This window comes from Oryza sativa, chromosome 7, assembly GCF_034140825.1.
Source record: "Oryza sativa Japonica Group chromosome 7, ASM3414082v1".
NCBI classification, from domain to species: Eukaryota; Viridiplantae; Streptophyta; class Magnoliopsida; order Poales; family Poaceae; genus Oryza; species Oryza sativa.
In genome coordinates, this window is record NC_089041.1 from 27,624,742 (window position 1) to 27,651,730 (window position 26,989).

Below are 26,989 nucleotides of genomic sequence, written 5' to 3' on the forward strand. Positions count from 1 at the left end.
ACAATGTTCTGACCGTAAAGGAGTAAGGTGGCGGCTATTGAACAGGCATTTAAAAAATATAAAATAGAACCCCAATGACAATTAGCTTTGATTTTTAAAATCTCAATAGCAATAAACAGGAGGGATGGCAGGTCAGGTAGTAAAGGAGTGGGGTGGCGACAGTTGATGGGGCATCTAGAAACTTAAAAAAGGAACCCCAACAATGATCAATTTCAATGTTTCAAATCCTAACGACAATAAAAAAAGAGTGGCAACGGATGGGTCGTAAAGGAGCAGTGTGGCGACGTTTTACGGAATTTCTAATAGCTATAAAAGAAAACCTGGCAAGCTATAAAAAATAAGGAATATTAAAAGAATAGTCCATATAGAACATAACTTGAGATTAACTAAAATTCAAAATAAAAAATAAAATAAATTTCAAAATTAGAAAAAGAAAAATAAGAGTTCAACTAGGAATACAATTTATAAATAACTAAAATTTGGATTAAAAATAAAGACTATTGGAAGGGACCACCTAGAACACATCACGAGATTAAGTAAAATTCAGAATAAAAAATAAAATAAATTTCAAAAATAGAAAAAAAATATAAGAGTTCAAATATGAATACAATTTACAAATAAAAAATATTGGAATGAAAAATATGGATTTTTCAAAGAAAAAGTTTATCTAGAACACAACGATAACAAATGACAATAAATAGAAGAGAGGCAACAGTACCGTAAATAATTGCCTAAAGAATTAGGGTGGTGGCATTTGATAGGACATATAAAAACTATAAACAAAGCCCAAATAAAATTGTAATAGCGATTAAAAGGTGGGACGACGGGCATGCCATTAAGCATGATGGTCACAGCGGTTGATGGGACTTCTAAAAAGTAAAATGTAAACCCCAATATTAATCATGTTCAATTTTGAAAATCCCAATGAAAATAAAAAGGGGAGGCAGTTGGCGGGCCGTAGAGGAGTATAGTGGCGAAGCCGCTGATGATTTCACGAAACTTATAAAAAGTAAAAAGTGAACCGCAACGATAATTATGTTTGATTTTTAAAATCCCAAAGACAATAAAGAGAGTAGGCAGCAGACAAGCCGTAGAGGAGTACAGTGGTAGCGTTTGACGGGACTTCTAACAATTATAAAAACAAAACCCAACATGACAATGAATTCTAAAAACTACAAGTTTGATTTTTTAAAGGCTCAAGGAGGATGAATAAAAACCATGGCAGATCGAGCAACAAAGGAATAAGGGGTAGTGATCAGTGTGATATTTTAAAACTATAGAAAAAAAACATAGATATTAAAGCTCAGTCTTTCAAAGTCCTAAGCCAACGAGATAGCTATTTAACAAATTTTAAGTAAAATCATACATAGATAAAAGATATTTTGTATGGGTGCTAGCCGCGCAATTGCACGGGCCACCTAGCCAGTTACTACATAACTCAAATACCACTGATCTAAAAAAAAACAACCCAAATACCACTGATCCTAAAAAAACTAGGTACTAAAACTTGTGGGCACATGTATCACAGTTTTTGAAACACAAATAATATTTATTATTATCGCGACGGTGGAGAAGCAAATCCAGCTGATGACGGTGGAGAAGCAAATCAAGCTGACGGTGGTGTGACGAACCAAGCCACCCACCGTTCAAAAAAAAAAACATACCTCCGCCGACGGGGTAGGAACTATTTTTTTTGAAACACACGGGGTAGGAACTAGGAACACCAGGAACTGTGGCACAATCTGTCTTCCTCCGGCGGGACATGGCTTTTGGTGGTGGGGAACTAGGGTTTTCAGTACAATTTTGTAGCGTGCGGGACTGCGGGCAGGAGAGATTAAGCAAGGTGGATGAGGGGAAGGCAGATAGTGAGGGTGGCAACCATCAATCTACCGGATTTTTGGGACCGGTAAAATAGGATTATTTTTCACGCTCGTGGAAAGCGGAGTGGAGGGAGATGGCGCACGGGAAAGAGGGCAGAAATCGCGCGCGGGAGGGGCAGGCGGAGATCCAGCGGGCGCGGTTGGGGTGGAGAGGGAAGAGATTGATCTTGCTCGGTGGGGAAGGGGATCCGTTGTGGTGTGCGGGGCCACCCACAAATGACGTTTTTAATCGCCGAGTTGGGCTGCAGTCGAGCGATAGCGCATTGCGAGGAGAGCAATCGCCCGGCGATAAATTTGTCGTCCGCTTTCTTCTCGCTCGTCAATTCTCTCCACTCCATATACAATAGGCTGATGTGGTATAATTTTAGAGCCTGTTTAATCAATGTAGAGTAAGAGCTCACTACTTACTATTAGTTAATGTTAAAACTAACATGTATAATAAGTTAGCTACTCCAGGTTATGTTTATTTTTTTCATTCTCTCTCTTTCTCTCACCATGAATTTAATGCATATTTTTTATGCTTGTGTATAGTTAGCTTTTGTATGAGAGTTAACACTTTTCACTTTTATTTATCTCTCTTTCACATAAGTATATATAAGTATATAGCTTATTTATTATAGTTCACTACTCCGTATTATGCATTTATGCTTGCTGTTACTGTACCTGCTCTTATATTGTAACGCGCGCCAAGGTCTCCGGCCCGTTGAAGCGAGCGGCCGGTATACGGCAGTATGGGGGACATCACCGGCGGTGAGTATCGAGTCCAAGATAGCAGGCAACTCCGGCGGGCAAGGTAAGTTAGCTGCTCCAGAAAAATGGCTGAATTGCTTCGTTCGCGTGGTGGCGCTGGTGGAGAGGACGGGCAACGCCATCGGCACGCTGGCCTTCACATGGGCTACCGTCGTTCTCCTCGGCGGCTACCCCTCGGTGCTCCGACCCGATGAAGATTTCCTTTATGCAACCACCATAATCTTCGTAGAAGCTGCAAGGTACGCAACACTAAGTTCGTCTGATCTCTCTATACAACACAACACAAATACAGAACATGCGTAGAATCAAACTTTACTCGTGCTTCTTTTTTCTGGACTTAAATTTAAAAATATACCGTTCATATTTTTTTTCTTAGAAATAGTCTTGATATAAATTTTTTGGCACAAATATACCACCGGTATCGCTAAACCGCTGCGCGAAACTGACGTGGACTGACGACATGGGCAGTCTCGCACGAAGAAGACGCGAGACCGCGCAGTGTCGCGCGGCAGAGGCGCGAGACCGAGCGGTCTCGCATGGTGAGTGTGCGAGAACGTTTTGAAAATTGAATGATTAATGATTAATTAATAATAATTAGTGATTAATTATCCTGATTTAATTAATCACTAATTAAGATAATTAATCACTAATTAATCAGTGACTAGTTAGGTGCCCGTGTGTTGCAACGGAAAAAATATAACTCTTTAAAAAAATTTACGATTCATCATTGACAAACACTCAAGTCTATAATTTGACCTTGTCAAAAGTGAGTTCTAAGAGGGGAGAGAAGATTTCCCACCAGATGGCATACACTAATTTGTTCTCCCAGGAAAGAAATTTAACATATGGATTTGATATGGAGCTATTTCTAAACTCAGATATATATATATATATGAAGATGAATAGAAGGACCATGCATTGCAGATTTTCAGGGGATAGAAATGGAGATAGAAGAGTATGGTATTTTCACCAGAGTTCGGTGATATCTTTGGGGCTCTGGCTTTATCATCTTATTGTGTATATTTTCATATAGTTAGGAGTCAAAGTTCAAGATTTCAGTTTATACTTCACTTCTTTCCGCCTTTTATTTTTCCATCTGATGATGGTTTCGGCACAAAAAGCCAGAACCCACACATGGAGTATGAAATTAATTTTCTTGAACAAGCACACACTTCCCCTTGTGTTTTCCAATTGCCTCGAGTGCAAGTTTGTGAATTTTGACTTTCTTAAAATCATTATGCATATCTAAAATTTGTCATGGTAAAAAAATAATTGAATGGTAGTGGCCCAACATACTATTATTCTTAGGTCATCCATTGTTGATGGTTCATTCAAATGGTTTTATATTAGCATAGAAACGATGCCTGACTTCAAAAACCCTCCTGAACTACCATGTTATTAAACACCATCTCCATAATCCATGCTAAACTGAATTACAACAACATTCTGAAATTAATTTACCAAGAGATAAAGGTAAAAAGCGTAGTGGATATTCTGAAATATCTGAACTTGAGATTCTAAACAGACTATATTGAAGACTTCACGTAACCTCTCAACTGCAAGTCGTAGAAAGATTCATAGAATTACAAAAATAAATCTGTTACTGGCCTTTCAAAATGATTAAGGATGTGTTTGGATGGTGGTCAATGGTGGATGGGATTGGGCCATCCAGTTTTTTAGGGATATGGCCATCCAGTTTTTTGTTTGGTTGGGTAGATAGGATGAGCCAAGTTTTTGTTTGGTTGGATGGACAAAAAGTGGATATGGTGAGCCAATTTTTTGTTTGGTAGGATGGATGAGTGTTATCATCACCTTTCGGATGGAAATGGTTAGAATACCTCCTACCTGGTATACTTGGGAAAATTGGATAGTTGCATGTACAAATAATCAAATGCATAACGTATTTGTTGTCTACCTTGAGAACAGAAAATTAAAATTAAACAAGATGCTCATGAGCATTCATGTTACTTGTCTACATATTTGTACATGGATCATGAGCCCAAGACAATTTTTTTCAGAAATTTTTAACATGCATCTGTGTTACCAGTTACCACACATAACAGGAGAGGAGCACACACATACAACACGCCATATGCTCCCAGAAATGAAATATGAAAAAATATATCAATTAACCATCATCCAATGGAACCACCACATCTGAATTTTACCATCAACCATACAGCCATAAAAGTGACTGGTTTAGGGACAAAAGTAGGCTAACACAAGCCTATTACCATCTACCAAATACCATCACACTTAATACTCATAGTTTAATGTCTGAGTATGCAAAAGAAGGTTGAATGCATGCCTACTACCATCTAACAGCTACCATCACACTCAATACTCATAGTTCATTGTCTGAGTATGCAAAAGAAGGTTGAACACAGGGCAACTACCAACAGCATCACACAACCATCACAGCACAGTTCACCCATTAAAAGTGGTGGCAATATATCTTGCAACCCAAGTGACCTTGTGAGCAAATTCAAGGGTAACAAACACCCTTGCAGTTGGAGGATTGTCAACTAGATGTGCATGATAATGAGCAAGATATGTATCTTCAAACCCTGGAATGCTATGCACACTCTCATACAGGTTATCGGGCAGCTCTTTGTTAGATTTTGCAGCCTCTTTTCCAGCTTCAACTATTGCTCCAGCAAGCTTGTCACCAACAGATTTAAATGCACCTATCAGCCCTTCCTCTTCAATTGCAGCAGCAGTCTTTGTTTTCTTGGGTTTGGGTGCTGAAGATGATGCACCATTCTCCTCATTAAGGGCATGAACTCTACTAGCTGATCCAGTTGCTGCAGCACTTCCAATACCAATTTCTTCTTCTTCATCATCATCAATGGCAATAGATTCATTGGCTAGAGGATCACCTGACCCTTTTGCATATTTCCCTGTAGCCAAACTATTGCCAAATATCACAAGCATCTTGCCATAATTGTGAATAGATTTGTTCAGATATTCAGCATCAGCCTTGTGATCCTACAACATGGTTTAATAATAAAATTAGTTTCAGCAACTAATACAAATTTCAGCAACCAATACAAGTTTCAGCAACCATTATAAATTTCAGCAACCACTATAAGGTTCAGCAACCACTACAAATTTCAGCAACCACTATAGGTAACAATAAAATGGTGTAAGTGTGGTTGTGGCATACCTTGATGTGGTCTGCGTAATGTTTATGATCAAGTAATATGATAAAATTCTCATCATCCCAAAGAGCAGCACTCAACTTCCTTAGATCAGCTATCTTAGAATATTTTCTTTTCCAAGTCCTAATGTGATTATTAATCTGATCTGAAGTCAAATTAATATTGAAGTGATCATTCAAAGCTTTAGCACAAGCCTTCAAGTGGACTTGCTTAAACCCCGAGGAAGTTTTGTTCCCACTAGCAACAATACCCTCGAGGTATTCAAGCATGTAGGTAGACATTGAAGATGTCCATGTAACATGTCCACCCTTATCACTTTGTCCACTTCCCTCCATTGCCTAGCATGTATAAAGAAATTGATTTCAGCAAACATATAAATTTCAGCAAGCATAAAAATTTCAGCAACCACTATAAATTTCAGCAAGCATATAAATTTCAGCAACCACTACAAATTTCAGCAACCAATACAAATTTCAGAAAACATATAAATTTCAGCTTGCATATAAATTTCAGCAACCACTAAAAATATCAGCAAGCATTCAAATTCCAGCAAACAATAAATTTCAGCAAGCAAATACATGTCAGCAAATACATAAGTCTTAAAAAGGAGGACATAAGTCCTAGAGTTCCATATAAATACATAGACTACAAATCTAAAATTTTCAATTTCCATGGTGAGCTTGACGATCTTCCCACATTTGGTCTGCGGTATCCTGCCTGAACTGAACCATGTATGCATGCTCACTAGCTTGCCCACTTCTTGATGTTGCATAATTGTAGTTGGCTATCCATTCTTCCTCTGATATGATAAAATCATCACCACCATCTTCTATAATCCAATTCTGAATAATACAACAAGCTACCACAATATCCACTTGAGTTGGATAGGGAAAAAATGGAGTGGCATCATCTAAAATTTTCCACCTCCTCTTGAGAGACCCAAATGCACGCTCAGCGGTCACCCGAAGAGATGAGTGCCTCAAATTAAATAGCTCCTTCTCATTCTGTACAGGATTAGTCCCCCACTCATTCTAGTGATACCTCACACCACGAAAAGGGGGTAAAAATCCAGGTTTTGCTCCATATCCCGCATCAACTAGGTAGAATTTTCCTAACATATAAGGGCAAGTTGGTGAAATGTGTTGTCAATAATTTTTCTATGCACAAGTTAGACTTACATTACCTTGTGGGACACGAAGGCCATTTGTACGCTCTATAGCATCACGTAAAACTACAGCATCATGTGCTGTCCCCTCCCAACCAGCCAACACATACGTGAACTTAAGGTCAAAATCTATAGCTTCCATTACATTTTGAGTAGCATGATCCTTCCTACCACGAAAGGAAGGCTCCATATCTTTGGTAACAGAGACTCGTACATGTGTGCCATCAATAGCTCCAATACAATCCTATTTGGTGAACACAAAAAGGTAAAAAATTTAAATGGGCATAATTTTACGTCTACAAATAATGGTGTACAACTAATTGTGGATCATACCTTAAAATAAGGATCCCACCTTGGGTTCCCTAATATTTTTGATGGAGTCGTTATTGAGGGTGGCCTTATTAATTCCTTTCTCAGCTCACCAACAGCATGAAGGACTAGGTTGAAATATCGGCTAACAGTTTCACCGGACCTATAAAAATTAGTGGCAACTACCCTATTTCTAACATTGTGCCCAATTGTATGTAAAAACATAGCCACTTGCTCTTCAACAGGCATATGTGTAGCATCCACAAGCAAGCAACGATCCCTAAAAAGTTTACAAAAACAAAAAAAAGGTGCTCTTTTAAGCCTTAGCATGTTCACACAGATGGTATCGTTTTTCCAAATCTTGTCATTGAGATAATCAAATCTTTTCCTATCTCTTTCATCTATTGGCCCATAGGTAATCCCTTCTCTCCTTGGAACCCTTTTCCTTTTCTTATTTCTAGACTCGATAACCATAGCCATCATTGACAACAACATATATGATGCAGCCGTATAAATCAGAAACCGTGTTCTGCTGTCCATCTACAATGCCAAAGTTTGACCAAATCAGGTCTACCACATTCATGCACACATGTATTGAGTCATAAAACATATAGCACTCAGATCTGAAAAAAATATCTCAAAATAGCAACTATAGCACTCTATAATCATTCATGCCCATGCTTAGAAACTACTATAGCACTCAGATCTGAACAAATCAATCACCAAAAAAACAGAACTATGATCAGATTTGTAGTATACCTTGAAACGAGGAGGAATGCAAAGAGAGGGATGTTGTTTCTACTCGCCGCCGCAGCTGCCGCGTGGAGTCACCGTCGTGCCGCCTGCAGTCGCCGCCGCCCAGCCTGGAGTCGCCGCCGCCCCGCCTGGAGTCGCCGCCGCGCCGCCTATAGACTTCGCCCGCGCCGCCTGTAGACTTCGCCCGCGCCACCGGTTCCCTCCGCCCGCGCCGCCGACACCCACCGCCCGCACCGCCAAAGGGCGAGCGCCCACGCCGCCGACACACCCACCGCCTGTGCCGCCAACACCTGCCGCCCCCCCCCCCCCCCGCCCCCCGCCGCCCCGCCTGCCGCTCGTCCCCGGCACGGCCACCCGCTCCGTCGAACCACGCCGCCTGATGCGCCGCCGAATCACGCCGCCTGATGCGCCGCCGAATGAGGGAGGAGAGCTAGGGTTTGCCACTGTGAACCGGTGAGAAGAGAGGAGAAAAAAGGGAGATAAGGATGGGAGGAGGTGAGGGCACGCGACCTCTTCACATGCGCGAGTCGCGCGCGGTCCTGGGCCGCCCCGTCCGGCCGAATCGGCCGGATGCACAGAGCCGGCATCTGGAGGGAATATTCCCTAGGTGGTGGCCATATCCCAGTACCGCCCATCATCCAAACACCTCCAAAATTTGGGCGGCCATATCCTATCCCAGCCTATCCCTCCATCCAAACACATCCTAAGTGTTGTCTCTGCTAGTTTACTGGCTGAAGAGAGTACCAACTAACACAAGAACAGATCTAAGCATGGCACAAAACTTCTTCACTTTCAATCAGAAGTTCAGAGAAAGGCAGTCTCACCGTATCATGTCAGAGAAAACTTCAGCAGATTCCCAAGTGCATGTCCCTGAACTTCCGCTTGATTCTTCCTGGACCTACGCTTTCCTGGGATTGAAAAATGGCATGGACATCTCATGATCAATAATATACACAATTTAAATCAGAATCATGTACATCTCATAGTCAACAATATTCATCACAATCTAAATCAGAATAGTTTGCGCTCTCATCGATCAAAGGTTGCCACTTTAATTGCCTTATAATAATTTAACAATGTTGTTTTCTTCTACATAGCAAATCAATAAATCAAAACGATGGAACATGAGGCTCAATTCTTGTAAATCCCTATCATCTCATACTGATATTCTTGTTTAACTTCATTAGAATGATAGATTACATATTTACAGTGATTAAGCATAGCATTATAGAATAAAAGCAATAGGACAAGAGTGCAAGACCATGACTAATTCAGACATTCAGTGACTATAAACTATCGATTCACCGGTTGCTTAGTTGTTCTTCTAGCTGCTGTTGCTCGCCGCCTAATCTGCTAGCTGCTCGGCTGTCAGCGTCGGCAGTCTCGTTGCCCAGTCGCCTGGTACCTTGCGCCCTTGCCTGCTCTGCCTCCATATGCTGCTCGCCGGCTCGCCACCGCGGCGCCCGGCTGCTGTTCCATGACTGCGCCCGCCTCCGCTTATTCGCTATCGCCGGCTCGCCGAAGCACCTCGTTGCTGGCTTGCTGCTTCACCCAACCGCCCAGCCACCCAGCCGCGAGTCCCCAACCCTAATCTATAGAGAGAGATGCGTGCGTGAGGTCGCGGCCGCACCAGGATCGCACGACGATGACGCCCTGGATGGATGAGTGGGGGCAACGTCTTTCGGCGAGGCACCGCAGTGGCGATGGGGAGGAGAGCACGGAGGAGGCGCGTTGGATGCCGGGAGTGGCGGAGGGAGCGGCGGAGAGAGGGATCGAGCCATCGAGGGCGAGAGATCGCGGTGGTTGTGAGGAACGAGGAGAGGTCGACGACTCGGGGGGTGGGGAGGGGATGCATGTGTCTGCGCCTACAGCACCCATTCTGAAGCGTTGGATATCTGGATCCAATGGGTACGATTGCGCGTGTCTGTCACCACTACAAAATTTTAAAGTAGTAGAGATTAGCGGCAAGGATCGGTATCGCTACTTGAGTTTGCGAGACCACTCGCTCTCACGAACTGCGGTCTCGTGTTTTTATTGTGCAAGATCGTAATATCAACGGTATATCTGTGCAAATAAAATTACAACCCGAATATTTATGAGAGAAAAAAATAAACGGTATATTTTTAATTTTTTTCCTTTTTTTCTGTATGCTTGTAGTTGTAGCTAGCAACCCTCTTGGTAGTACAGATGGTTTACAAAACCAAACGGGTTTTTTTAGAAAACCGGGAGCTCCATTAGTTGGTCTAATAAGCCAATGCAAAAGTTAAAATTTAAAGTTTTAAACTTGATTTTGAAGTTGATTTTAAGATATTTTTAACTAATTTTCTTAGCTTTGGATTTTGAATTGCTTCGAAAAGTATATAAAAGTTTTACCAATAAATTAATTTTTATTCCCTAATAAGCTAAAAATATGGGCAACCGATGAGGCTCGGGACTTCCTGGGTCGGCTAGCTCTGAACCACAATCCGCTTGGTTTTCCAGTTAAGTTCAAAAGGAAATTCAAACTGGATAATTGTTGATAAAGTTTCCTTTATCCTTGTTTGATGAAAACAAAACAACGAACACACAGAAAATAGGGAAACCCTGTATTTTATTAATCATGATTCATTAACATGAATGTTTACAAATATATGAGGGCTCCCGCAGGAGTTCGCCTTTTGCCTTCGTGAGGAATGCTTAATAGAAAGGTATGCTGACTGGAAATTGCGTGTAGTCCGCTGATTCCCGGTGCATAGCAATGAGGCTACCGGTTAATTACATCCATAGGATGAGCCTATGGAATACCTCCGATTAAGCTGCGCTTTGTGATCACTGTCTTCAAAATTAATTGCTCGCCGAAGGTTGAGGTTGGTGCAGATTTAACGGTGAATATAGTGAATGTGGAACGGGTGGCTTTGTTTCGCCAAAACCCGGTCACACTACACTACCCTCACATCGGTGTGCGGAGGGAATTTGGTGAAGCGGGTGACTTTTTCCTCGTCGGTGCCCAGTCATGTATCCTGGCCTTTATCAAACATAGATTTTACGGTTGCTTTTGCCTCATCGGTGCCCAGCAATGGTGTATCTAGCTCCCGTCCGTTTTAGACGTGTTAATAGTATAGTGACCTGGCCTTGTCGGCGCTCGGCCATGGTTTTGTCTAGCCTTATCCATCAGACAAATGAAATGAGTGAATGGCTATAGCTTTGTTAGCTTTGGCCAATATGTCGTCCGGCTTCATCGGTCTCGGACGTAGCACAAATATTGATAAATTGGCCATTTCATCTCATCGACACTCGGCCACGATGTCGACGTTTATTTTAAATCTGCACACCTCGCCCTCATGGCTAGCGTTGTTTTATTTAGCGAATAATGCTTGTCTTCAGGAATTGTGAGAAATTGCTCCCGTCCATCCGGTAGAATTTGGAGAGAGAAGGAATTGCTCCCATACATGACATGCACGAGGCAATATGTGACTCATCCGGCATGAATATAAATATGTATAAATCATGGTTAGTCTGATGCCAATAAGACTCAAACTCATCCCAAGTTTATATAAATAAATATCCACATCCAATATTTGATATTGATAATTTAGACGGTCCAACCCTCACGAGGGTCAGGCTCGCCTTGTATTTATTTGCAGCCTATATTAATGGCTTGACAAAGATGGCGTGTACATGTGTATGCGTCACTGGGGATACTTATATATCCATGGCTACAAGTTCACAACACATCCACGATATATTCATCACTACTCCACTTTACTGTTTTACCGTCCGGGCTGCGCAACTGCACAACGCTACGGTGTATATTTCCTCCCTCTAGGAGATAATGCCGGGCTATGCATAATATCTGCACAGCACTACGGTGTTGTTGTGTTATCTTGGATAAGCGGCTTGACGGAGAACGAGATCAGCTTGTTTCTGAAGACTCGCCGATAGAGATGCCATCAGTGCCGGCGATTACAGGTTGCTGATCCGCGATCACGCACCCTGTGCCATGCGCATGCATCTTCTTTCTGATCTCTCTGCGAATATATGTGGGTGCGGGTGTGTACCTCTAGGGCATATTGCTGCTTAATGGCGCAGCGCTTGCGCCGTGTGTTCCCTCTTCTTCCTCCGTCGCGGGGACGGAGTCGGTGCCTTTTATAGGCAGAGGCGGCGGCAACGATCTGCCTGATCTGTTCCGAATTTCCAGCATAAGCCAACAATATCACACGTTAATTCTCCTGACAAGCCGACGCACAGATGAGCTAATCCATCCACGAGATAAAAACCAAACACACGTACTGGAGTCTGGAGATAATCATGCGATTAACATGGCTGATGACGGTGGGCCCCATGTGTTTAATCGCCACTGCCAATTTCCAAATTAGAGATAATGACCGTGCATGCTCACGTAGCAAAGCAAGTAACGATAGCACTTGCTTATTTCTTTTCTTTTAATAGCTCCAATCTTTTGAATCGTACATCGGATTTAAAATCCATTTGAACCATTACTTTCTATTCAAATTATACAACAAAACGAGTCCAATATCGAATATATTCGGACATCGTGATATTTGAAATCTCTAGGCCCACATGACATAGAGACACGCCTCGTGTATATTGGGTTGCAAATAATATTTTCATACAAAATTAAACGCCCAATAAATTTTTTTATCTTCTATGAATTTTTAGCACAAAAATTCATCAAACAATCCTTAAAAATAATACCATGGTGGCAGTGAGAAAACAATCTATATAGTAAAAATATAGAAATTGTTCTACCAGGTGGATAACAAATTTTCTTTAAGGACTTCAAAATGTTGAAGTGATTGTTCCTCTATAATTCTTAAACATACCTTCAAATTTTTAACCGATATAAGAGTCTAGCGTCAGGGGATTACTACTTCTCATGTGAATGGGGCAATGAACTCCTCGCTTGTACTGCCTTCTAATTGTACATGATATAACATATCCTTAAAAATATGAATTTAGACAATATATGAATTTAGACAATAAAAAAGGATGCGTCACATTATATTAAATTAACTTATTATGAGACAGAAGGAGTATAGTTGTGACGGAGCTCGTGGCTCCTCACCGGGAGACCGCGCAGGCCCCCCTTTGCCAGTTCGGCCGGGGGCTTAGGGTGAAATCTCAAGCTCTCTCTCTCTCTGTATGTGGAAAGATCGTCTGCCAGCAAGAAACACGAGACACCGGCGATCTATACAGGTTCGGGCCGCTGAGAAGCGTAATACCCTACTCCTGTGTTTTGGTGGATCTGTGTATGAATGAGCTACAAGTGTGAGCTGACTTCTCCCCCGTTCTAAGCTCTCGATCTGGAAAAGAATCAACCAACCCCTTCTCTCTGGGCAAGGTCCTCCTTTTATACTTCAAGGGGATACCACATGCACCCTTCTCTTTCCAAACTGGACTGTTCTTTTTCTCTTGAATGGGCGGAGATCAGCACGGTTGCTGTCCGAATGACGCTCCGATGGGACAGCCCACACCTACCTCCACTTCCGCCGGGGGTGAGCGCGTCGTGGGAACATGGCTGTGCGCTGACGATATGATCAGTGTCAGACTGGTCACAAATCGGTCATTCTTGTCCACCGCGTGTAATCTTGGCAACGTGCATGTTTGCCCTTCTTCACACAACATCTTGCCTGTAATGGTTAGGATGAAGCCTGGCATATATCGACCGGGGCTAACGTGTCATCTCTAAGAGATAACACGCTTAACTCCGGCTTGAGACGAGTGCATAGAGGCTTTCGTCTTGACGGGATGGGGCAAGGCGTGCGTCAGACCGCCAGTCGCCACCTAACCCGTGATCTGACCGGTCTGTGACTGATCACAGACCGGATAAAGGAACGCGCTGTACTGCGCTGCATGCAGCGTGACGCGCTTGACCAGACTGCAATAAATGCTGTTAGGTGAGCACAGCTGTGCTCACTTATCCCATATATGTGGCGCAGATTTCCTTAAGGGGTCGGGGTGCCTCGGCCCTCGGGGCCGGGGCAAGCGCAACCCGACCCCCCCCCTCGGGGGAAATCAGGAGGAGGGCGGACACCTCATCCTCGGGCCCGACGTCCCCGAAGGTGCCAGGCCACGTGGGCGATTGCGTCTGCCTCAAGCCTCTGGTCATGATACTCCCGGTCCCATATCACCGACAGTAGCCCCCGGCGTTGTGCCAGAGCAATTTCCCTTCCCAAGGGAAGCGGTCTGGCGTAACGCCACCCCTAAAGCCTGGTGACAGGTGGGACCGGTCTCCATAGTTGGGCAAAATCCCCAACGGTCCCAATCCATGCACATTGGTATTGGTAACTTTGGTTGTCCATAATGGGCGGTCTATTCAAGACTGCCACATCACTTGAGCAGCGCGCGCTGGATTCTTCCATCGGGGAGGCCGAGGCCCTCCGCTTGGCGGGCGAGATGGGGCCCGACATGCTTTGGGACTCGGTCTCCCGCATGGATCGCGCCGGTCGGCAAGCGGGCCTTTGGAAAGGCCAGACGAGGACGCGCCCTAGCAATCTGGAAGGCCTCGCTCCGCACCTCAACAGGATGGCCTGGGTTCTCGAACGACTCCCCGAGGAGCTTGAGAAGACCATTAAGTCATCCTCGAGGGACCTCGCCCGGGGGGCGGTCGAACTCGTGCTGGCGAGTTACCAGGCCCGGGACCCCAACTTCTCTCCATGGATGGCGCTGGAGGAGTTCCCTCCCGGGACCGAGGACGACGCGCGCGCGCGGGTCGGGGATGCTGCCGACCACATCGTCAACAGCTTCGAGGGCTCGGCCCCTCGGCTCGCGTTCGCCCCCAGCTCCGACGAGGAGGGCGACGCCAGCGGCGAGGACGACGGTGGCGACGAGGCCAGCGACCCGGGTGCATTTGAATGAGCCCCCAGGCCCCCGCCAATCTTTACTTTTTTTTTTTTTTCTTTCTTCTAAGGCCTTCATGCCTCTTTTGTGTATAGATCAACTTAATCTGCAATCAAAAATGATGAAAAATTTTCTATGTTAACTTTATTTTGCTATGCATGTGAGTTGAGGATGATCTGTGCCGTGGTCCTTTTGCGCCTTAGCTTGAAATAAGGGCTCGTGCCCAAGTCCCGGTCCTCGAATGGCTCGGGTCGGGGCTAGTGCCTGGGGAGATCCGCATGTCGAGACTGGCCAGGCCGGGAACGTGGTGACCGAGGGGTATGGGTGACCCGATTGTGGGTTTTTGCCGGTTCCCCCCCGGAGTTCACCACGCCCCGGGGCACGGCTCGGTTCTGGGCCCCGTTTGGCGATTTTAGCTGACCGAACCGAGCCCCCGAGGGCAAGGTTGAGCACGAGTGACCTTATTTCAAGTTAAGATTCTTCAGAAGGAAAAACGGCACAGACACAACCTTTAGGAAATTGAAACTTCTTTTATTGAAATGCTGAAATAAAGGAAAAAGGAATATAAGGAATATATGTGCATGTGTGGTAGCCCCCGGCCAACCCTGCACACCCGAGGGGGGTGCGGGGTTGGCCCCGAGCCAAAACCTGACACCCGACCCCCCCCCCCCCTTCAGGGGTAGAAGCGACGAAGGTGTTCGATGTTCCACGGGTTTGGCAGCTCCGTGCCGTCGCCCGTGGCCAGCCGTACCGAGCCCGGCCGGGGGACACCGATCACTCGATACGGACCCTCCCACATTGGTGAGAGCTTGCTCAATCCAGCACGCGTTTGGACGCGGCGTAGGACGAGGTCGTCGACGCAGAGTGATCGGGCCCGGACGTGGCGCTGATGGTAGCGCCGCAGGCTCTGCTGGTAGCGCGCAGCTCAGAGGGCCGCGCGCCGCCTTCGCTCTTCTAAGTAGTCGAGGTCATCTCTGCGAAGCTGATCTTGGTCAGCCTCGCAGTACATGGTGGCCCGAGGAGACCTCAGGGTGAGCTCGGATGGGAGAACCGCTTCTGCGCCGTAGACGAGGAAGAAAGGCGTTTCCCCGGTCGCTCGGCTTGGAGTGGTTCGGTTTGCCCAGAGCACCGCTGGCAACTCCTCGATCCATGAATCGCCGTGCTTCTTGAGAATATTGAAGGTCTTGGTTTTAAGGCCTTTGAGGATTTCTGCATTGGCGCGCTCCACTTGGCCATTGCTTCTGGGGTGGGCAGGTGAGGCGAAGCAGAGCTTGATGCCCATGTCTTCGCAGTAGTCGCCGAAGAGTTCACTAGTGAATTGGGTGCCATTATCCGTAATAATACGGTTAGGCACTCCAAAACGGGCCGTGATGCCCTTAATGAATTTAAGAGCAGAGTGCTTATCGATCTTGACAACCGGATAAGCCTCGGGCCACTTAGTGAACTTGTCGATCGCAACATACAGATACTCAAACCCGCCCGGGGCCCGTTTGAACGGTCCCAGGATATCAAGCCCCCAGACAGCAAATGGCCATGATAGTGGTATGATCTGCAGGGCCTGGGCCGGCTGATGGATTTGCTTGGCGTGGAACTGACACGCTCTGCATCGCCGGACCAGATCGACTGCATCATTGAGAGCTGTCGGCCAATAAAATCCTTGACGAAAGGCCTTGCCAACCAGGGTGCGCGAGGCGGAATGGGCTCCGCACTCGCCCTCATGGATGTCAGCAAGAAGCTCAACGCCTTGTTCCTGAGGAATGCACTTCAGGAGGATTCCGTTAGCCGCGCGCCGATAGAGGGTCCCTTCTACCAGCACATAGCGTTTGGAAACGCGCTGGACGCGTTCACTCCCTTCGCGGTCCTCAGGTAGAGTCTTATCTGTGAGGTATGTTTGGATCTCAGAGATCCAAGCGATCAATCTAAGGGAGCTTGGAGCACTCCCTTCGGGTCCCGAGGCCTGGACTCCGACGGGCCTCGGGTGCCGGTCTGGCGCATCCGTCTCCCCTAAGGGGTCGGGTCGCGCTGACGGCTGGGTAAGCCTTTCTTCAAAGGCGCCTGGTGGGGTCTGGGCTCGCGAGGACGCGAGCCGTGAGAGTTCGTCGGCTATCATGTTATCCCGTCTGGGCACATGCCGAAGCTCTATTCCATCGAAATGGCGCTCCATACGCCGCACTTGGCGTACATAGGCGTCCATCTGTGGGTCAGAGCACCGGTACTCCTTACAGACCTGGTTAACGACTAGCTGGGAGTCGCCTAACACCAAGAGGCGGCGGATCCCCAGTCCAGCTGCCACTCTGAGTCCGGCAAGGAGTCCCTCGTACTCTGCCATATTATTAGTCGCTCGAAAGTCGAGACGGACCAAGTATTTGAGGACGTCTCCAGTCGGGGAGGTCAACGTGACCCCTGCTCCGGCACCCTGGAGGGACAGAGAACCATCAAACTGCATCACCCAGTGGGTGGTGTGAGGCAGCTGAGAGGGGTTCGTGCTGGCCTCGGGGATTGAGACGGTCTCTGGAGCCGGGGTCCACTCTGCCACAAAATCGGCGAGGGCCTGGCTCTTGATAGCGTGGCGTGGTTCAAAGTGCAGATCGAACTCAGAAAGCTCAATTGCCCATTTTACCACTCGTCCTGTACCCTCTCGATTATGCAAGATTTGCCCGAGGGGGTAAGACGTAACCACAGTGACCCGATGCGCCTGGAAATAATGGCGCAGTTTCCTCGAGGCCATCAGAATAGCATAAAGCATCTTCTGGGCCTGAGGGTATCGGGTCTTGGCGTCCCGGAGGGCCTCACTAACAAAGTAAACAGGCCGCTGCACCTTTCGGCGGGGCCGATCTTCTTCGCTAGGGGCCGTATCCCCGAGGTGCTCTTCGTCCAAGTGGCCTCTCGGGGCACACTCGTCTCCTGCGCTGATGACCTTGGGGTCCGAAGATGACAGGTGCGGCCTTCCCACAGTGGCCTCGGGGCCGTCCTGGGAGTCGGGGGCTCCTGGCATCGTTAGATACGCGGGCAAAGGGCCAGCTCCGGTCGTCAGGGGCCTCAGGCCTCCGTTCGGCTCGGGGGCCTCTTCTCCCTGCTCTCTCCCGGGTCGAATCAGCACAGGGTTAGCCTCGGGGTCAAAGGGTGGTAGATGCGGCCTTCCCGCAGTGGCCTCGGGGCCCTCCTGAGGGTCGGGGGCACCCAGCACCGTCTGACAAGCGGGCAGAGGGCCGTCTCCGGTCGTCAGGGGCCTTAGGCCACCGTTTGACTCGGGGGCCTCTCCTCCCTGCTTGCTCCCGGGCCAAGTTAGCACAGAATGGGGGTGCACGAAATGAGGATTGTCTTCATCGCGCTCCACAACCAATGCTGCACTAACTACTTGGGGGGTCGCTGCTAAGTAAAGTAGCAGGGGCTCATTTGGCTCTGGGGCGACTAGAACCGGGGGAGAGCTGAGATATGCCTTCAACTGGGCAAGGGCATTTTCAGCTTCCTCCGTCCAAGTAAACGGCCCCGAGCGCTTGAGGAGCTTAAACAAGGGTAGCGCCTTCTCTCCCAGCCTTGATATGAAACGACTTAGGGCGGCCATGCAACCGGTGACGCATTGCACATCCCTAAGTTTGCTGGGGGGGCGCATCCGCTCGATAGCTCGAATCTTCTCGGGGTTGGCCTCAATGCCTCGGGCAGAGACCAAGAACCCGAGAAGCTTGCCCGCAGGTACACCAAACACACACTTATCGGGGTTCAGCTTTATGCGGGCGGAGCGGAGGTTCTCAAAAGTTTCCGCTAGATCTGAAAGTAAAGTTTCTTGGTTGCGCGTTTTTACAACCAAGTCATCGACATACGCCTCAACATTACGTCCTATTTGGCTACCCAAAGAAATTCGAGTAGTACGCTGAAAAGTGGGACCTGCATTCTTTAACCCGAAGGGCATTGATGTATAACAATAGGTTCCTACGGGGGTAATGAACGCAGTTTTTTCCTCATCCTCCCTAGCCATGCGAATCTGATGATAACCAGAGTATGCATCTAGAAAACACAAAAGGTCGCACCCCGCAGTGGAGTCGACAATCTGATCTATGCGAGGCAGGGGGTAAGGGTCCTTAGGACATGCCTTGTTAAGGTCGGTGTAGTCGATGCACATCCGAAACTTGCCGTTCGCCTTGGGAACAACCACCGGGTTCGCCAGCCACTCCGGATGGATGACTTCACGGATGAATCCGGCCTCCAGAAGTCTTGCCACCTCCTCGCGGATGAAGGCTTGACGTTCCGGGGCCTGCCGCCGCACTTTCTGCCGGACCGGCCTTGCGCCCGGCCGCACGGCGAGACGGTGCTCAATCACCTCCCTGGGGACCCCGGGCATGTCCGCTGGTCTCCAGGCGAAGACATCAGCGTTTGCCCGCAGGAAGGAGACGAGCGCGTCTTCCTATTTGCCATCCAGGAGACCACCGATCCGTGTGGTCTTGGATGGGCCGTCGCCCAAGGCAACCTCCTTGACCGGGACCTCGTCGCATGTGGCAATCCGCTGCCTCGGGGCGGTGGGGGCAGAGGGGCCAAGCCTCTCGTCACCACCCTCGGGCTTGGACGCAGCAGCGAGGCGGTCGGCGCGCTGCTCCATGCAAGCGAGCGCGACTTTAAGGTCGCCATGGACAGAGATGGGGCCACCGGGGCCCGGCATCTTCATCTGGAGGTAGGCGTAGTGGACCGCCGCCATGAACTTCACCAACGCGGGCCTCCCTAGGACCGCGTTGTAGGGCAGACTGAGGTCCGCCACATCGAAGCTCACCCGCTCCGTGCGGAAGTTGGCGGGTCCACCGAAGGTGACCGGCAGGTCGATGTGACCTAATGGCCACGTGTGCCCCGGCGTCACACCGATAATCGGCTGGGACGGTCGGAGCACCATCCCCGGGGCCTTGATGGCATCAAAAGCCGCGGGGGAAAGGATGTTGAGGGCCGCTCCTCCATCGATGAGGACACGTCCCAACTTCACGTTGCAGATGGTGGGGGAAACCACCATCGCAACCTGCCCTCCCCGGGCAATGCACGGTGGGTGGTCGGTCTGGTCGAAAGTGAGAGCAACCTCCGACCACCGCGCCCGACGCATCGCCTCATGAGTAGGGGCCATGGCCAGAAGCTCTCGCTTCATAGCCTTGAAGCTCCGGCGAGAGACGTGAGCACACGCTCCTCCATCGACGGTGGCAATGGTGGCCCCAGGTTCTTGGAAACCTAGGTCATCATCACCATCATCGATGTCAACAGCGGGGGCCTTCTGCTTGGCCTCACTTCGCCGTTTGCCGGAAGGAACCGCCGGGGACTTGCCCTCACGGCGTTCCTGCCTCCTATCCTCCTCCCACTTCCTCGTTCGCTCAGCCAGGTTTTTGACTGCACGACAGTCCGCGAGATCGTGGAGGGAGGTGTTGTGGACGGAGCACCACCTGCCGGCGGGGCGCTCCCTGCTGGGAGTACCAGCCTCTTTCTTTTTGTCGCTCGCAGGCCTCCCCTTTCGGGTGGCCCGCGGAGCGCCCTCGACGGCGAGGACATGACCCTCGTCGCCGGAACGGTCCGACCTCTTCTTCCTCCTCCTGTCACGCCGCCCTGTCTGAGCGGCGGATCCGGGGGCGGCCGAAACTGCCACTCCGGAACCGGAGGAGTTCCATGTCCACGCTTCCTCTTTACGAGCCACTCGGTCCGCGAGCTGAAAAAGCTCCGCGGTAGTCTGGGGCTCTTTGGAAGCGATCTTTTCGAGCATGCGGTTGTGCCGCACGCCCCCCCTGAACGCGTAGATCACCGCGTGTGCAGGGATGCATGGTATAGTATTGCGGACTTGGCAAAACCGCTGAATGTACGAGCGAAGCGACTCATCATCGCCTCGCTGTACTGCATGCAAATCCGCTTCTTCGCCTGGGCGCGGATATGTGCCTTGGAAGTTCATGGTGAACTGTTGGCACAAATCTTCCCAGGAGTGGACCGACGCGGGTGGCAGGTTCATTAGCCAACCCCGCGCCTGTCCTTTTAGGGCCATGGGAAAGAAGTTCGCCATGACCCTGTCGTCACCCCCAGCGGCCTCGATCCCGGTCGTATAGACCTGGAGAAACTCGGTGGGGTTGACGCTCCCATCGTACTTCTCGGTGATGGTGGGCCGGAACCTTGGGGGCCAACGGACATTCCGAAGACTCGCCACAAAGGCTCTACAGCCAACACCACCGGCCGGGGGCACGGAGGGCTGATCTTCACGTCCGTGTCGAGGTGACACTCTGGACGAGGAGGCGCCCTCCGTTGCACGGGGAGTACGCCGGCTATTACGCCGGCGCCCGATGTTGAGGCGGGCATCCGGCTCCCCATGCTGATCCTCCCGAGTCGACGGTGTCGACGAGGGAGTGGCAGCCGAATGACGTGCAGCCGCCGCCGCTCGCCGCGCCCTCCGCCTTGATGACACGGAGCCGGTGGTGGCGGCGCCGGAGGTCTTGGTGGTGGCGGACCGTCCACCAGCACCCAGGCGTTGCTGCGCCGTCATGACCAAGTTGGCCACGTCTTCCAGCCATCGTTGGGCTGGAGACTCCGGGTCATGGACGACAGGCGGGTGTCGTAGGAGCGCGCCAGCAGCCTGAAGCGCACCCTGAGGTGTGCTGCCGTCGCCGTAGACGAGGAGGCGACGCTCCCCATCTCGCCGTTCTCCTGCATCACCTGCGACTGGTGATGCCACGGATTTGTCGACCCTCTCAAGCGCCTCCCCCTGCTTAGGGCTTTGGCGCGGAGGAGGTGGGGGAGTACGAGCTCGACGGCGTGGATTCGGCTCCCCGTCGTCGCCGCTCACACTCGGAGAGAGGTCGTGCGCTTTTCCTTGCTCGGCCATTAGGCTGAACAAGAAAAACTTGGCGCACACGGAAGAGTCTGAGAGCTCAGAAAACACACGCTGAGCCCCCTACCTGGCGCGCCAGATGACGGAGCTCGTGGCTCCTCACCGGGAGACCGCGCAGGCCCCCCTTTGCCAGTTCGGCCGGGGGCTTAGGGTGAAATCTCAAGCTCTCTCTCTCTCTGTATGTGGAAAGATCGTCTGCCAGCAAGAAACACGAGACACCGGCGATCTATACAGGTTCGGGCCGCTGAGAAGCGTAATACCCTACTCCTGTGTTTTGGTGGATCTGTGTATGAATGAGCTACAAGTGTGAGCTGACTTCTCCCCCGTTCTAAGCTCTCGATCTGGAAAAGAATCAACCAACCCCTTCTCTCTGGGCAAGGTCCTCCTTTTATACTTCAAGGGGATACCACATGCACCCTTCTCTTTCCAAACTGGACTGTTCTTTTTCTCTTGAATGGGCGGAGATCAGCACGGTTGCTGTCCGAATGACGCTCCGATGGGACAGCCCACACCTACCTCCACTTCCGCCGGGGGTGAGCGCGTCGTGGGAACATGGCTGTGCGCTGACGATATGATCAGTGTCAGACTGGTCACAAATCGGTCATTCTTGTCCACCGCGTGTAATCTTGGCAACGTGCATGTTTGCCCTTCTTCACACAACATCTTGCCTGTAATGGTTAGGATGAAGCCTGGCATATATCGACCGGGGCTAACGTGTCATCTCTAAGAGATAACACGCTTAACTCCGGCTTGAGACGAGTGCATAGAGGCTTTCGTCTTGACGGGATGGGGCAAGGCGTGCGTCAGACCGCCAGTCGCCACCTAACCCGTGATCTGACCGGTCTGTGACTGATCACAGACCGGATAAAGGAACGCGCTGTACTGCGCTGCATGCAGCGTGACGCGCTTGACCAGACTGCAATAAATGCTGTTAGGTGAGCACAGCTGTGCTCACTTATCCCATATATGTGGCGCAGATTTCCTTAAGGGGTCGGGGTGCCTCGGCCCTCGGGGCCGGGGCAAGCGCAACCCGACCCCCCCCCTCGGGGGAAATCAGGAGGAGGGCGGACACCTCATCCTCGGGCCCGACGTCCCCGAAGGTGCCAGGCCACGTGGGCGATTGCGTCTGCCTCAAGCCTCTGGTCATGATACTCCCGGTCCCATATCACCGACAAGTTGTATCGCGTCAGGATGCGGTGGCCTCACTCCCTGTTTATATGGCCGCGTACGGTAGTCTTCCTACGTAGTAGTAGTGGAATCACATAATTGCGCTTATGTTTATTTGCAATCAAAAAAAAAATTTATGAGCACAACTTTTATATACATATCCTTAGTGATTCAAAAGCAAATGTTGTAAAACAACGATAAAAAAACTAAAAAAACAACTTCAAAATTAAGTTTTAAAATTTAATTTTTTTTCTTATAAGCATAAGGATAAGCGAAAAGATGGGGCTGTAGCCATAGTATTTGTATCGGAATCCTGATAGTACTCTCGTGCTGATTGGCTTAGGATTAGATCATCAATTTTTTTGTGTGTTAATCGCACTAGCATATATCACACAGGATGTTCAGCCGCAACAACAGACTCGATTACCAGTTGTTCTTCCGCACGAGAGGTGCTTTCAACCCTTCTGCTGGCTGGAATGAATTGATCGTGGTTGCATGCGTATCCAATGCTCTGCTCTGCACGGCTCTCTGGGGCAATATTATGGCATCAGATGACCCGTTTTGGTATGTTATGGTGATATTACTACTAGCTATTCTCCAGTTTTTACGTTCAGCAGCTTCAAAACTGCTCACGTGCAATCCAATGCGACGTGCTATATCATTATTGAGCCCCATGGTTGCAATCCTACTGCTAGGTCCCTTTGTACTAGGACTCTATATTGATTCCAAATCGTTCATTCCCAAGAAGACAATGGCTAAATGGATGATAGCGTACGTAGTGCTGCTTGTATTGATGCTCCTGCTGACGATCAGCAGGCTCCAGTTCCCAAGTATAATCAAACTACTAAATGGTACTCTTGGCAGCAAACAAGAATTTTGGTGTCAATTTACTCTGAAGTTGTGCATAATTGCTTCGATCATAATGCCTGTGCTTATTGTGCCTGATACAAGCGATCGATATGTTATCATCATACTGGAAGCTCTTGCTTTAGTGTTAGTATTATTTGGCAACTTACAGATTCCAACAGCGACTGTCCGTGTCGCGCTTGCACTGTTGCGCCTTCTACCACACAACTACTACAGTGACGACGAGCCTATTGACGAGAAGAACTTCGGAGATAAGACAAATCTAGTTGCATCTCTGAACATCTTCTATGGGATGGTGCTTGGCCAAGGGATTCTCTACATTACAGCCTGTATCTTTGAGGTCTTCTCATTTATCCCTCGGAGATCGCTAATCCGCCATGGTGGATTTGAAGGTCAGTGGGGGGTGGCATCTATCAATTTGTACTACGCACACGCCTTCGAGAAATACATGGAAGGAGGTGTGCTTGCTCCAAAGAAGATCAGCCTCGTCACCTTTGCAATGGATTCCCTGAACTCAGACTCACCCAAGATGCAGCTCTACAGTGTCCAGATGCTACACATTTTTCTGCAAAGGGAACCGATCAGGGAACGGGTCATAGCAAAGCTCACCACCTCTACCAAGAACATGGCAAGATTAATCAACATGTTGGGATGGACAAGTCCAAGTCATAAAGTAGTCAGATTATATGCTGCGAAGGCCACTGTTGAGCTTGCGAAGAGCCTCCGAGTTGTCACCGTTCCTGGGACAATGCAGCTTGTATCTTCACTTCTAGACATTGATGGCAAACAGAAAAGGGGAAACCCGCTTTTGGATGTAGATGGTGACCACGAGGGAAAGCTAGATCCAACTTACAGTACATCAGAAAGCCAAGAGGAAAGGCATGATGCAATTAGGGATACAGCAGCTGAAGAATGCCAAGTACACGAGCCGCTTCAGGACACTGATAACCTACTTGAGACACATATCCGAACTAACCACATCAACGAACGGAACTCCTCCATACTCAGAAGCTGACAGCGGATTTCAGAGTATTGGTCAATCCCCAAGGAGCAGCCATTGACAGACCATGACCTTCTTCCTGCACTGGGCATGTCGATTCTTGACGATCTTGCTAGTTGTGATCAAAATAACTGTGTAGAAATTGATAGAGTAACTGACCTCATTCCAAAGATCATAGGATTCACAAACTTCAGGATTGTCATAAAAAACAATGGGGCACAACAAATGGTCCTAGCAAAGTCATCACTGAAGGTGCTGCAAAGGCTGACGAGCATTGGAGGGGAAATCGGCGTAGCATTGCGGATTTGCGGTACAAGATATCGAAACATCCCTTCTTGTTAAGAAATCTCGGAGTGATCTTAGGAGACAACAGCAGTGATCAAGAATTAAGTAAGCTTGTGGCAGGAATCCTCAGAAACCTTGCTATTGATCGTGACACAAGGCAGGAGATTGGGCACATGCAGGTGCTTATAACCAGGTTGATGAAGACATTCCTCAATTTAGATAGAACCTCCAGCACAAATGTTGATTGCTTGCTACCAAAGGTTGCCGAGCAAGCACTGGCAATGCTGGCAATGGATAATGTGCATAACTGCTTAGTTATGTTGAATGAACCAGAGTGCACTAATAAACTGAAAAATATGATCCCTAATCCATGATGAGAAGTATACATATGCGGCGGCTAGCCTGCTGTGTAGCATGTGCCAGCACGCCCAAGCCAAGCTCACAGAATCAGACTTGAAGGAACTATGCCACACCTTGCGAGAGGTAAACCCTGCTCCTTCATGCTACAGATGCAATGAATATTTGTTGTGTATAATGTGCTTTGTTGTTTGCATATGTTCTTTTATGCCAGCTGATGAAATTCCACTTACACTTTATTAAATGGGAGCATTTATTTACTAGTGAACTAGAGTTTTTTTTTTTGGCTGAATCATGCTGTTACAACTCATGCTGCATTGTGTTGTTGTTTCCATTACAGGTGTTGGAAAGAATAATGAATGTAGAAGGGGCAGAACTAGAGATCCTCATTGGCCTATGTTCACATATATGCAAAGTCATTCCTAAAGAATTTGTCCAAGAGCTGGAGGGTGGACAGATTAAGAAAAGATTTATGAAGAGACTAGTTGACACACTGAATGCAAATATGAACCCAGGTGGTCATTGTTCTGGAATCAGGAGGGTGATAATTGAGCAATCCATATACATGATGGAGTGCAATTCTCACTATGCCAATTGCTTCAATGAATTACAGATGATGGAAGCACTATCGATGGTAGAAGAGATGCCCTCAAGGGCTGAGAACTATAGGATTTTCTTGGGTGACGTGGGTTTCATGGAATACAGTACACCTCTCATTGCTCTTGTGGACAGAGCAAAAGAACTGATGGGTCAACAGTGTTTGCAAGGAGTTAGTAGTGCCAACTGAAAAAAAAATGTAGGAGATGATTTCGCATTTATAATTGTAATGGGTTATTAAATTGTACAATATTACATAATCATGCATAAGCTGATATGCACAGAGACTTGTAGCAGAATCCATAGACTAGAGCTATACCACAAGAGTGAGTTCATGAGTAGAAACAGCCTAAAAACAGGTGGAATTCTTGTGTGGAACAATCATTACTGGCACAATGGTTGCAACTACTGGAATGGAATCCCTTATTGGCCTTAGTTTACGAAATTGTAAAGTCATTCCAAAAGACTTTGCCTGAGTACTAGAGCATGGTCGGATTAAGGAATGATTTGTAAAAAGGCTTGTCAATGCACTTAATGCACATATGAGTCCCAGTGCTCACAGTCCCAACATCAGGAGGGTGATTGTTCAGCATTCTGTAGGATCGAATACCTAGAACTAAGCCAACCAGAGGGGGGTGAATGGTTGATATACTCAAAAACCAAAACTTTTTGCGGAATAAAAAGTTACCCTCGTAATCGATGTAGATCGGTCTGACCGAAGTTGATCTGCCGGTCTGACCGCGCCTGTGCCGTCGGTCTGACCGGTGTAAATCGCTAGGTCCAACCGCTCCTGAGTCGCTTCTGCCTTCTGTCACCGTCACCGATCTGACCGGTGAGTACCCGCCGGTCTGACCGCCGCCAAGCCGCCGGTCTGACCGCCGGTGTTTCGCCGGTTAGACCGTCGAACCCGAGCAAACACAAATCGAAGATCTATTGAAGTAGATGACAACTTTATTACATCTCTCTGTATTTACAAAGTGCAACAACAACACTCCTCACAAAAATCTCGACTAAACTCGA

At 48.3% G+C, this 26,989-nt stretch overlaps 1 protein-coding gene, 1 long non-coding RNA gene and 2 pseudogenes across 2 annotated transcripts; 1 reads left to right on the forward strand and 3 right to left on the reverse strand.

Annotated features, from left to right (window-relative positions):
• The first annotated feature begins 1,762 nt into the window (after positions 1–1,762).
• Positions 1,763–26,159, forward strand: LOC9269810 (uncharacterized; annotated as a pseudogene).
• Positions 4,736–8,311, reverse strand: LOC4344129 (uncharacterized). The gene is made up of 3 exons (XM_015790157.3): positions 8,025–8,311; positions 5,797–6,129; positions 4,736–5,618 (listed from the first exon to the last, which is right to left on the reverse strand). The coding sequence occupies exons 2-3, from the start codon at positions 6,124–6,126 to the stop codon at positions 5,058–5,060; spliced, it is 891 nt and encodes a 296-aa protein (XP_015645643.1). The 5' UTR covers positions 6,127–6,129; positions 8,025–8,311; the 3' UTR covers positions 4,736–5,057.
• Positions 6,203–7,311, reverse strand: LOC107281524 (protein ALP1-like; annotated as a pseudogene).
• LOC136357201 (uncharacterized) lies at positions 8,349–9,846 on the reverse strand. The gene is made up of 3 exons (XR_010742385.1): positions 9,327–9,846; positions 8,846–8,929; positions 8,349–8,768 (listed from the first exon to the last, which is right to left on the reverse strand). It is a non-coding gene; the product is annotated as an uncharacterized lncRNA (long non-coding RNA).
• Positions 26,160–26,989: the final 830 nt, after the last annotated feature.

Bases quoted from the DNA above. Each gene is read 5' to 3' on its own strand.
- LOC4344129 (XM_015790157.3), bottom strand. From the start codon at position 6,126: ATGGAGGGAAGTGGACAAAGTGATAAGGGTGGACATGTTACATGGACA. The intron at 5,619-5,796 runs GTATGCCACAAC...ACCATGTTGTAG, and splicing joins ATTACGCAGACCACATCAAG to GATCACAAGGCTGATGCTGA.